The sequence below is a fragment of the Helianthus annuus genome, chromosome 3, assembly GCF_002127325.2.
Source record: "Helianthus annuus cultivar XRQ/B chromosome 3, HanXRQr2.0-SUNRISE, whole genome shotgun sequence".
Classification (NCBI taxonomy): Eukaryota; Viridiplantae; Streptophyta; class Magnoliopsida; order Asterales; family Asteraceae; genus Helianthus; species Helianthus annuus.
Window position 1 is genome coordinate 111,163,426 of NC_035435.2, and position 12,595 is coordinate 111,176,020.

At 39.2% G+C, this 12,595-nt stretch overlaps 1 protein-coding gene across 1 annotated transcript; it reads right to left on the reverse strand.

Annotated features, from left to right (window-relative positions):
- Window positions 1–3,139: 3,139 nt before the first annotated feature.
- On the reverse strand, window positions 3,140–5,943 carry LOC110929518 (mitochondrial import receptor subunit TOM6 homolog). Its single transcript, XM_022172677.2, has 2 exons — window positions 5,703–5,943; window positions 3,140–3,341 (listed from the first exon to the last, which is right to left on the reverse strand). The coding sequence occupies exon 1, from the start codon at window positions 5,867–5,869 to the stop codon at window positions 5,705–5,707; it is 165 nt and encodes a 54-aa protein (XP_022028369.1). The 5' UTR covers window positions 5,870–5,943; the 3' UTR covers window positions 3,140–3,341; window positions 5,703–5,704.
- Window positions 5,944–12,595: the final 6,652 nt, after the last annotated feature.

The following is a 12,595-nucleotide window of genomic DNA, read 5'->3' on the forward strand; positions in this document are numbered from 1 at the left end:
ATAATTCTTGCGAGATCTTGGTTCCATTTGTTAATTAGTAAATTCTAAATGTATTAAAAAAATGTGTTCCAAGCTTGTGCAAATTTAACTTGTTAAGTTGACCCATCTCGTCATTGAACAGGTTTGTGCAAATTTAATTTGAGTTTTGAAAAAAGAAATGTGTCCCGAGAACTTGTTTTTGTGCAAATTCACTGAAATGTTTAATGAATTACGGTCAAATTACAATGCTTTCTAAAAATCATATAAATTAGGAATTGGCTTTAAAGTCTAAACCCTTTGTTTATTTATTTAGCTTTGCTAGGGTTTTGTGGTATGTAGTTGCTAGTAAAGTAAAAAAAAAAACAAAGTCAAATGAGCTTCGGGGATAGATTGAACGAGATTTCAAAAAACAAGTCATGATTTTTTATTTTTTTTTTAACAATTAACACAATGCTACTATTATCTTTTAAAAAAAGAGTTAAATACCATTTTAGTCAATGTGGTTTGTGATGACGGGGGTAGCTCAAGACCAAATAAAAATGACTTAAATATATGAACGCTCAAAGGGTTAAATGGTTCAAAGGTTGAAAATCTGGGGAGTTGAGATAAAGCAACGCGGAAACAATAAAAGGTCACATCTCTGGATTGCTTCACCAACTCACCAGCCGCAAAAGTGACACAGATTCACAGAATGCACTCTTTTATCCGCAGGTCAAAAGACTTCAACCCCCCGAAAGGGTAAGTCCCCACTGCAAGCATGTTCACTAGTCAACACATTCCTCTTTGGGCTAAGGCTCTCCTTATATAAGTGACACTTCATTAAGTGTGGAAGACATTCGGATCAGCCCTGATTCTTGGAGAATCTCTGATTAGGGCTGACAATTTTACACGAATACACGACACGAACCTACACGAAGTTAACAGGTATCGTGTATGGCCCTAACAGGTATCGTGTACCAAACAGGTAGACACGAGATTACCTGTTAATTTTTGTGTATAAACAGGTTAAATACCTGTTTACCTGTTAATACCCGTTAGTACACGATAAGAAATTAAATTAAGTAAAACTCATCAGCCATGTGCATGTGGGTTCCTTAATTCCTTTCTAATTTCATTCCTCATTCAATTAAAAAAATAAAACCCTAAACTCCCTCTGTAACTCTCAGATAGCATGTCGTTTTCGTGTTTTTGTTCGTGTTAACAGGTATTAACAGGTAATTTTCGTGTATAACAGTCGAATAGACATGTTAACAGGTATTAACAGGTAATTTTCGTGTATATTGTGTCGTGTTCGTGTTCGTGTTTGAAAAAAAGGACACGATAAGTTATCGTGTCGTGTTCGTGTATGGGGTTTCGTGTATCGTGTCTTATCGTGTCGTGTCTTATCGTGTACGGGTATACACGATATGCCAGCCCTATCTCTGATCATTGCTCTCGAGTACTTGCTTCATGCAAGTCACTTTCTTTCACATTCAACACACACATTCCTTTTGCTCATACGTTCGAATCTGAACACACTTCAGAGGAGGATCTTGAGCAAACAACAAGAATAATCTAGTGAACCTCTCTCCACGTCTTGCAAACGTGGGGGGACCCCACGACCTGCGTTAGGCAAAGTTGAACCTTTCAACCCTTTTGCCTAACCAGCCCAGCTACTATCCTTGGTCTATTATTTGTTGCATCAACAGTTTGGGTTATTTTAGAAGTTTAGTCCAAAGGTTTGAAACGTTGTCATTTTAGTCCAAATAGTTTCAAGCGTTGCCATTTTAGTCTACTGGGTTAACTTCGTCCATTTTTTATGTTAGCTAGAAGGGTAATTCGATCATTTTATATGATCGAATTGCCCTTCTAGTTAGCAGAATTACATATAAAAAGACCGAAATGTCATTTTAGTTAACAAAATAAATGGATGAAGTTAACCCAGTGGACTAAAATGGCAACGTTTAAAACAATTTTGGACTAAAATGACAACGTTTCAAACCTTTGGACTAAACTAGCAAAATGGCCCAAACCACAGAGACTAAAATGACATTTAACTCTTTAAAGAATAAGTTTAATTGCTAGAAACATGATTTAGAAAAACGGTCGAGTCAAGCGCCACGAGGTGTGGCAGAAAGCATGCGTGAGGCGGCACCTCATAGGGTCAAGTTTAAGAGGTGGCTCATGGGGTTATGTGTGTTTAAGAGGGGGCTTTTATATGTTGGCAAAAGATCAAATACAAATAATCTTAACATACTAAACATACAAATTGAAGGAAAACCCAAAAAGACAAGGTGGCATTTTTGTAATTACCACCAACTATCAAAGTTACAACCAAAAATACCTAAAAAAACACAAATTTTTTTTTTAACATTTTTTAATAAAAAATCGCTACATTTCGTTAGCAAAAAAAAAAAATTTTTTTTGACTGCTACTAAAAGTAGCGATTTTTTAATAAAAAATGTTAAAAAAATAAAGTAAAATAATTTGTGTGTTTTTTTTTTTATTTTTTTTTATTTTTTTAGGTTTTTGGGGGTTTAGTTTTTAGCATTTTAGCTTGGGGGGGGGGGGGGGGGGTTAGGTTTTTTAGGTTTTTGGGGGGTGGGGGTTTAGGTTTTTTTTGGAGGTGGGGAGAGTGGTTAGGTTTTTTTAGGTATATTTGTAGAGTAACTTTGATAGTTATTGATAATTACAAAAATGCCACCTTGTCTTTTTGAGTTTTCCTTCAATTTGTATGTTTAGTATGTTAAGATTATTTGTACAAGAACTTTACCCTTTATATGTTTCAGACTTACTGGGATAATTATTTTATCTTTTATAAGATATAAAATTTTTATATTTATTTTTTTATTGCGCATCAGGCTTACGCCTCGAGTCTCATTCCATTCTTTGAAACCATGGCTAGAAAAATGATAACTTGATATTCTTTGTGGTAAAAGCACCAAAATCCATATAAAAATTTCAACATGGCTTTAGAAGTTTAGATGACAAAATCTTGAAAAACTCCATTCCAGTTCTACGAGTCAGGATTATGTGGGTTAAAAAATTGTTCTACAGTTTATGAACAAATATTACTAAGACTTAAAGGGATGATGAACACAACGAGTTTAGTTAATCGTCACACATCAAGTTCGTTCCTCGACAATCAGTTTTGACAGTATCAAACATGCACGACATAAAGTTTCAGCCAAAGATGCACATGCCACTTGAGCGAAGCTTATATAATTTGATGACAGATGTTCAGGGAGCAAATTTATAAAATGTAGTAGCAGAAATGTACTTTCCTAAATTGAAACATAACATAACTTCATAAAAAATTAAAATGACCCATGAGTTTTGTCATCAAACCACACTTGTTCCACACAGCCTTATCACATCAAAATCTGCAACAAAAGATTAATTAAAATCATCAGTCGGCAACACTCTCGGCTCTCCATACATTTCAACCATTTACTATCAGCCAAAAATTTGTTAAATTTAACTTTGCTAAGTTCGTTTTTCAAGGATTGGATATTATTTTACAATGGTGTGATATTTTGCGGTTTCCTAGCTTCGTGAATCTACAACTAGCCAATAGAAACTTATTTATGATGGAAGACACGAACTTTGAATAATCGTAGGAGTCCTTAAACCTACATCATACACACCACCACGTCAAATGCATAGCATTATAATAATATGGTCATGATGGCAATGAAGTCAAAAGCAACATTCCAACTTCAAACTATCCCAATGTTCCTAAGCATTACACTTTTCCTAACAAATTAGGGCATCGACCGGCAACCAACTATTGCTCTAAGCAATTTAATATGTTCAACAAGAGCGAAGCACCCATTATTAACTTTTTTTCCTTTAATAACATAACAACATGTTACCAAAAATGTCCCACCAATACCATGCTAACCTACATGGTTTAAAAAACGGCTGATGTGTGCGCCTCGAGGCGTAACGCCCAAAAACGAGTTTGAGGCGTGCCTCATGAGGTTATTTTTGTATGTGCGCCTCACAGGCCTGAGGTGCTAAGAAAAGCTGCACCTTAGAGGATTGTTATATGTGTTTTTGATGAATCTGATGATGAAATTGGTTAGTATTTTATTTTTATAAGATATATAATTCTTACATTTATTTTTTAATTCCTCCTCGGGCTTACGTCTCGGTTCGCCTCGTGAGGCTAAGGGAACACCTCGAGACACGTTTCCGTACTTTTAAACCTTGCTAACCTATGTAGTCATAAACTTGCGCCAAGGCCATTGGGCGAGGCGAGGCAAGGCGCGGGTAAAACGCATTGCTGCCATCCAAGCGCTCCGGCAGCCTTTAAGTGAGACTGCGACCAGATTTTGATCAAAATCCGGCCCGATTCTGGCCAAGACTTAAAAAGCCCGGCAAACTCCAAGCAAACTGTTATGAAACATCCAAAAACAGCTAAAAAGGTATGTTTATGCTGTGCGCCTCACTTATCTCAGGCCCTTGCTTTTCAAGCAAGCCCGTTGCGCCTTGAGTGTGTCTTGTGCATTCGACAACTGTGCTGCTAACCAATGAGACCACTTAACACAGCTAGCGCCAAACTGACTTTTTAGATCGCTGCTAAATGGAATCAGCTGCACCACCGTTGGATTTAAAGAAGGTGAGGCGCACCGAAGCTATAGGATCTCGTGCTTAGGTGTGAGGCACTAAGCGCATAAGCACAATTGCTTTTTGTATGTGAAGCACAATCTATTTTATATATTTCTCATAGGCTTTACCATCAACTACCCAAAACTAAGCTATAAATAAGCTTTATATATGATTTCACATATATATAATATACAAGTAAAACCTAAAAAGCATGCACAAATCCGTACAAAAAGCACGACTCTAAACAGCGCCTGATGCCGCTTTTTCATGCACCTTTTGTGCCTCAATGGCACCTTTTGACAACATGCACCTCACCCAGTCAAAAGCAAAGAAGGCGCCATAGTTGTTAAAAGCCATCACCTCTTGCGCCTAGGCCCATCTTCCAGGCAAGGCGAGGCAATTGAGCTTTAATTCTCCAAGTGATGGTTCATGCACACATTCCGGCGAGATTCCTAGATTCCGGAGAGTTTCCAGTCAAATTCCAGCCAGATTTCTAATTTTATACAAGGAAAACTACTTTTATACACTAATACACTAATATTTTAGAATTTTTGGTACAGAATAGATGAAACTAAATGCTTTATAATAGCTTTTGTTTATTTTATTTAAAGAATAGTATTATTTTTGTAATACATAATGCATTTTTTATTTTTTATCATGGTGCGCTTTTTTTTCTCAGGCCCTCGCTTTTTTGTGTTTTCCGCCTAGGCCCCAGGCGAGGCCTATGCGCCTTGAGTGCGCCTAGCACCTTTAATAACTATGGAAGGCGCTCGTTTTAAAGCTAAGGCACCACCCCCTTGAAAGTTGAAGGTTCATTAACAACTTATTTATGAAAGTACTCTTAGAAATCCTCTATCCATTTTAATACCAATTCAACAATAAAACTAACCATTAATAAAATTAATGCCATCAAATAAAAATATCACCTCTCATATTCCCACCAAAATATATCCAAAAACAAACATCTTAACTAGTGATTATGTCAATCTAGCAACTAACCAATCATCCCAAAATAATATAATCCACAAGCAATTATACAGAATACTGAACGAGCAACAAATTAAACAGCCTCAAATCACCATAAACTAATATTAAACCAAACAATTAAATTAGAGCTTCTAAATGATTACCTCTAAATATCAAGAACAAGCTCGTCTTTGCTGCCAGAAAAGTAATGGAGTACATATGGAGCGACCCGAATAGCTGCAACCCACCCCCCGAACAAGGCAACGTGCACACGAAGCTGCTTCAGAGCGGCTTCTTTGTCGGGTTTTCGCATGAACATTCCTGGAAACATCTTCGATCCGATCTGTGTTTGGTTTGATTGTTGTGATTTTAGGAGGAATACAAAAACCCTAGCTTCTGAGTGTTCGTTTCGAGTCTTATGCTATTTATGTGCAGATTTCAAAGAGCCCACGTAATTTTTGCTTGATCTAAGCCCAAATTGGCCCAATTGTTTTTTTCATCATGAAATAAATTAATTTTTTTTTTATCTTTTTTAAGAGTAAATTACAAGTTTCGTCCTTTATTTATATATACTAAATTTAAGACGGTGTTATTTCTCTTTAAAATTGATAAGTTTTATGTTTAATAATTGAGTAAACTGCCATTTTGGTCACTGAGGTTTGGCCAGTTTCGTCACTTTAGTCCAAATCTCAAACCTTTTGTATCTGGGTCCCTATGGTTTTAGTTTTATTGTCATTTTGGTTCAAAAGTGAAATCAGGTCAGATTTCTAAAAGAAAAACCTAGTTTTTTGTCCTTTTCCTCAGGAGCATTTTGGTCATTATGAGTTTTATTATATACAGATGATGAAACCACAGCCACCTCCAAGTCTCCAACTCCACCACCGCCACCCCCCTTCTCACCACAGTCGCCACCACCACCTCCTTCGCACCACACCCAAATCCACAACCCTCTATCAACCAAATCCACCCAAAATCAAAACCCTAAATTCAACCCTCTAGCAACTGCAACCACCACTGCCTCCAACCAGAACCGCCACAGAATAACAACGTCACCGTCACCGTCACTCTCTCTCCCTCTCTCTTCCGATCACTCTCTCTCTTCCGATCATCGGAGATGTCAATGTCAGTAGCAGCAGCGTCGATGCTCTTGCTCCGCCGGTGGATGTCCGGTGACTACGAGCGTTGTTTGGAGAGAATCAGAGGTGTTTGTTTGGAGTTTTCCATTAGCGGAGATTCAACGTGTTCGTCGCATGAATTTCAAACCTTTTGCTCCTAGTTTTGGGTTGCAGGGGGCGGTGGTTGAAGGGGGTGGTGGTTGCAGGGGGTTGTTGGTTGTGGTGGTGGTGGATGGGTTGCAGGGGGTGGTGGCTGTAAAGGGATTGTGGTTGAGGTGGTGGATTAGTTGCAGGGAGATGTTGGTTGAAGATGGTTGGAGTAGATGATGGATTAGGGTTTGGGGTTGGGAGAAGATGCTGCTTTTATGTGTTATAATAAATGTATAATAATTCCAAATGACCAGAATGCCCCTGAGGAAAAGAACAAAAAACTAGGTTTTTCTTTTAAAAATCTGACCTGATTTCACTTTTGGACCAAAATGGCAATAAAACTGAAACCACAGGGACCCAGATGCAAAAGGTTTGAGATTTGGACTAAAGTGACAAAACTGACCAAACCTCAGGAACCAAAATGGCAGTTTACTCTTAATAATTTTAAAACCCATTAGAGAGAATAGAGAGAGTGTTTATTTAGATAGAGGATAAAGTGTGTTTCTGTAGAGAGATAAATCATTTTTTAATTATATACAGATTGAAGACAGGAAAGTTAAGAATCTCAAACACAAAAGGTTGGTTTTGGTCAAAGTAAAATGAGATTCCAAAAGAGGACCATAATACATATGGGAGCTTGAATCAGAGATGCAAAGGAAATACCTACACTTATTCCAGTAGACCTCGAGGACGAGTTCTAAAATAAGGTGGGGAGGATATAACAACCCTCCAAAATTAATCTGACACCCTTAATGTATTTATAACACCCCTATATATCTTAAAATACACCCCGAATACAAGATTTAGCCCTAAATACCTTTATATGATTCAAAATAAAATTAAAACAAGATTTTGGGGTCGCTCGCGGGCCGCGAAGACCTTAGTGGTCTTCTATGCGGGGCACGACAGCTCAAAGTCAGGGCACACCCGGTGCTGCCACGTGTCGGGTTGTGTGTCGAACCTATGCTGCTGACTGGTCATAGCTAGGCCCTACTTCCCCTATGTTGCGGGCCGCAAAGGCTAAGCCTTCGGCTTATGCGGGCCGCGAGGAAGTCATGAGCAGACCCTATAAATAGGATCGATCGACTTCAGTTTCCGTCGCTCAAAAATTTTCCTTTCTCTCTCAATATTCTGCATAGCTATTATAATCTCGGGTATTATACCCCCCCCCTAAATAACGAAGTTCTGCCTCGTTGTAAGTATCATAACCCCCGGTTACGTATTAGATACGCTGCCCGATTGATCTAGGGTTCCGTAACGGTTGTCGTGGTTTTGCCCGATGTAGTCGTTGGAATGCCGTCTCGGGGAGGGTATTAGTAATGTAAATATTGGGTTATTATACTAACGTGTGTGCATTTGTGTAATTAATAGATAATCACCAGGAAATCCTTAAGGAAAACCCTAAGACAGCAATGTGAGTAATCTCCTTTTTGCAAATTGTTTTTACAAAACCTCAATTAATAATATATTAAACAGTGATTGAGTATTTGTATTCTACAATTATCGTCGGTATGTTGGGGTTTTGTATACAAAATTTGTTACTACATTGTGAGTAGTAGCATGACCACAAGTCGGGTTGACAGTATCGTGGGTGGTAATTAAAGTAGATGGAAACAAATGTAATTGCGCGACCGCCCTTAATGCTGTAGAATGATAAAATCTGTTTTGATTAAACTGGGATTCACTCACCAGTATTTCCCACTGACAAAATGTTTTTAAACGTGTTTCAGGTAACAAACTGTGAAAGCCAAATAGAAGCCAGTTGGACAGCACTGAAGGCTTGGAAAAGTGGCTATAAAAGTTACCTAAATAAAGAGATGTTTTTATTTAAATAAAATAGGATTTATCCATATAAAAATGTGTGTACTTGAAACTTGGGATTTTCCCATGTGTTTAATATTATAAAAGTGTGGTATTTTACTCTGATAAAATACTTCCTAACTACGGTCCTGATGTAAATTCCGCTGCCAAAATGATAAACACCGATACCACTGAAACTGATCTCATGGCCGCCCGTCCCCGGGTTGTTAGGGGGCGGGGGTTGCGACAACGAAGAAGTTCAAGGATAAGACGCAAGTTTCGCTCGTGCTCTCCTTGTGTCTTGGAATAAATAAGGATATCGTCGATGAAGACGATCACGAAATGGTCCAAGTATGTTTTGCACACTTGGTTCATCAAATCCATGAAGACAGTAGGTGCATTGGTCAAACCAAAGGGCATGACCACGAACTCGTAGTGACCATATCGTGTACGAAAGGCGGTCTTAGGTATATCTTCTTCGAGGACTCGAAGTTGATGATACCCAGAACGAAGATCGATCTTTGAAAAGCAGGTCGCGCCTTGCAATTGATCGAAGAGGTCATTGATGCGAGGAAGAGGTATCGGTTCTTGACAGTAAGCTTGTTGAGCTCACGATAGTCAATACACATACGGAATGACCCATCTTTCTTTTTGATGAACAAAATGGGAGCGCCCCAAGGAGAAGTACTAGGGCGTATAAAGCCTTTATCAAGAAGCTCTTGAAGTTGACTCGAGAGTTCTTGCATCTCAGAGGGTGCTAAACGACAGGGAGATTTTGCGACAGGCGTAGCGCCAGATACTAAATCGATTCGAAAGTCAACGGAACGAGCAGGAGGCGAACCAGGAAGATCGTTGGGAAACACATCAGGAAAGCCACGTACGACGGGAACATCACATATGCTTGGGCCTTTATCCTTCTTTTCCACAATGTGGGCGAGAAAGTCGAAAGTACCCTTGCATAAGCACTAGTTCGCTTGAATGCACGACATGAGCTTGAGACCTTGAGAAGGTTTCTTGCCATAGATATGCAAGGAATCACATTCGGAAGAAGGAGACGGATAAACTTCTCAGAGCAAACAACTTCAGCACGAACTCACCTAAGCCAGTCCATACCTACTATGATGTCGAAACTACCCATTTGTATAGGTATGAGGTCGATTGAGAACATATGATCGTTAAGGATCAAAGAACAATTGGAAAGAACAGAATCGACAACGACGACTTTACCATCAGCGACTTCGACAACGAAAGTTCTTGGCAACTTAGAGCGTTTACACTTAAGCAAAGATTCGAATTCTAATGACACAAAAATCTTATCGGCGCCAGTATCAAATAAACACGAAGCATAAACATGGTTCATAAGGAACGTACCAGTAATGACGCCATTCGCGTTTTGAGCCTGAGCGGTAGTGAGAAGGAAGGCTCTGCCTCGAGCAGGTTGTTGAGCATGTTGCTGCTGTTGCTGTTGCGGTGGCTGTTGCTGTTGAGGTTGGTTTCGTTGGGGACAGACATTAGCCATATGGTTGAGATCACCACACTTGAAGCACGCTAGCACAAGAGTGACTTGGTTCTGTGCTTGATTGGGGACAGGGTTCTGAGCTACCACAGCTTGGTTTTGATTGGCCATAGGCGGTTTGTGGCAGTTTTGAGAAAAGTGTCCATATCGATTACAGTTGGCGCACTTACGGCACAGAACGTTGGGAGGGTGATGGTATTGGCATTGGCCACACTTGGGTTGTGTCCCAGTGTAACCTTTGCATGTAGGGTCAACGTTAGAAACAGCAGGCATGGCTTGTAAGGGTTGAGGGTTTGGCGGAGTGACGACCGCGCAATTTTGGCTTGAAGCCTTCCGCTTCTTGCCTCGGTTTTTCTTGGTGGATGAGGAGGGTTCAAAAGCAGGTTCAACGGTGGCTTGGTGTGTTGTTTTTAGTGGAGCTTTTGCAGCATTTCTACGCATGACATGGTTACTGTTCAGGCGGGCGGCCAAACGAATGGTTTCCTCAATAGTTTCTGGGCAAGCAGCCTCTATGAGGTTCATGAACGAATCGGGTAAACAATGGATGTACTTGTTGATGGTTTTCTCAGGGGTATCAACCTGGCTGGGACAAAGGATACTAAGCTGTTTGAAGCGGAGGGTTAAACCATCATTGTCGTCATCAACTTGCTTTAGGTGCCAAAACTCACTTTCCAATTTCCTCAGTTCATGAGGCGGACATAATTCTTCCTTCATAATCCTTTTTAATTCGGCCCATAGTAATGCGTGGGCGGCGTCCTCACCTCTTGTGCTTCCTTCAGAGGTCCACCAATAAAGAGCTCTTGATCGGAACACCCCTGTAGCATTTTGGGTGCGCAAGTCGTCAAGACACCCACTCTGACGAAAAGTGATCTCCATGGCGTCAAACCAAGTGAGTAGTGCGGTAGCACCATCCTTTCTAGTAAATTCCAATGGTTTGCAAGCCATGAATTGCTTGAAGAGAAAAGGTGTCTTAGGTTTCTCCATCTTGGAGTCCACAGAGCCATGAGGCGAATCAGGGTTGGTTTGAATGCAGCTCATAATGTCGGGTATAACTCGAGCCATTTGATCGACCATTTGTTCAGCAATGAGGCCTACGAGTTCCTTTTTGGAAATGGAGCCTGATCGAGAACCCTTCTTGGACTTGGGATTTTCGGTTGAGCTTGAAGAAGTCATCTAAAAGTTTGAAAGAAAGGAAAGAATGAGACTTGATCATAAATTTTAAAACAAGGTTATCACGTATAAGCATGTAAACGTTCAAGCATCATGTATAATTCACATAAGCATATGTTTGCAACATGTATTCACAAGTATAATCACATAAAAATGCGTAAAAAGGAGTATAAATTTAGTTTGTTCACGAGAATTATTATTGTTTTTTATTGCGCGAGACGTGCGAATTGTGTAACGATTTTGAAATGAACGAAGTACCAAGTATAAAAAACCACATAGAAATTGAGTCACATAAAATAGAGGCTCATAAAACATGAGAATGTTTCGGGTTTAGAAACGTTGACTATTCCAAAGTGAATCGAAAGTCCTTTCAAATTAGTGAAACGTGTTTTGGCCTATAGGTAAGATACTCTCGTCGAGAAGCGATTAACGGTATCTTACCCTTCCAGTTACTACACGTCTCTAATCAATCGAAACAATCAAAACTTTGGCGAGATCGAAAATCAAGGAATGGGACTTAATCGACATGGTGCGGGTTTCACCCCTAACTTGATGATTTCGTACCCTAATGTGGTTGGTACTCGTCGGGTCAAAATATAATTTTGACACTTTGACGAGGGTCCACTAGAGTTTGAGTTGGAAATTTACCATTAAGATGTGGATTTCACTCCTAGCTTAATGGTGAAATTTCGTGCAAAAAGAAAGAATAAGCGGGATGAGAGTCGTTCACCAAATTGTGGGTTTCACGACTATTTTGGTAAACTCGTCTCTTTTGTATAAAGAGTGTCTTCAAGTGTATTGTGTAAAATGTCTTAGGAAAGACATTATGTAAGTATTAAGACCAAAAGAAGATAAGGAAGCAAAGAAGGAAGCATAACATTTTAAGCATGAAACAAGAATGGTCAAAACATGGTTCCTACTATAGACTAGGTCGAACATGGCAATTCTACCTAATTCCCTATAGTTATGGCTCTGATACCAATCTGTCACACCCCAACCAATGGCGGAATCATCAGAGCGGGACAAAAAAGATTGCAAGAGACTTCATAACACTATTTGTGACAATATTTAAACAAACCCATTTCATTTCGTAAATATCAAATTGTCAAACATTACAAGAAATTTCAAATAACAACATATTCAAAACATAACAATAACAAAACTTGATACAACATTTTAAACCTAACATGTCTAAATGTGTATCTAGGCATCAATGCTACTTCATTTCATAGCAATCGTCATCCTTAACCTGTAACATGTTTAAAATAAAGTTCAATGCAAAAAGCAAAGGCGAGTATATAAGTTT

Excerpts from the sequence above, each read along its gene's own strand:
- LOC110929518 (XM_022172677.2), bottom strand. The coding sequence starts at position 5,869 with ATGTTTCCAGGAATGTTCATGCGAAAACCCGACAAAGAAGCCGCTCTG.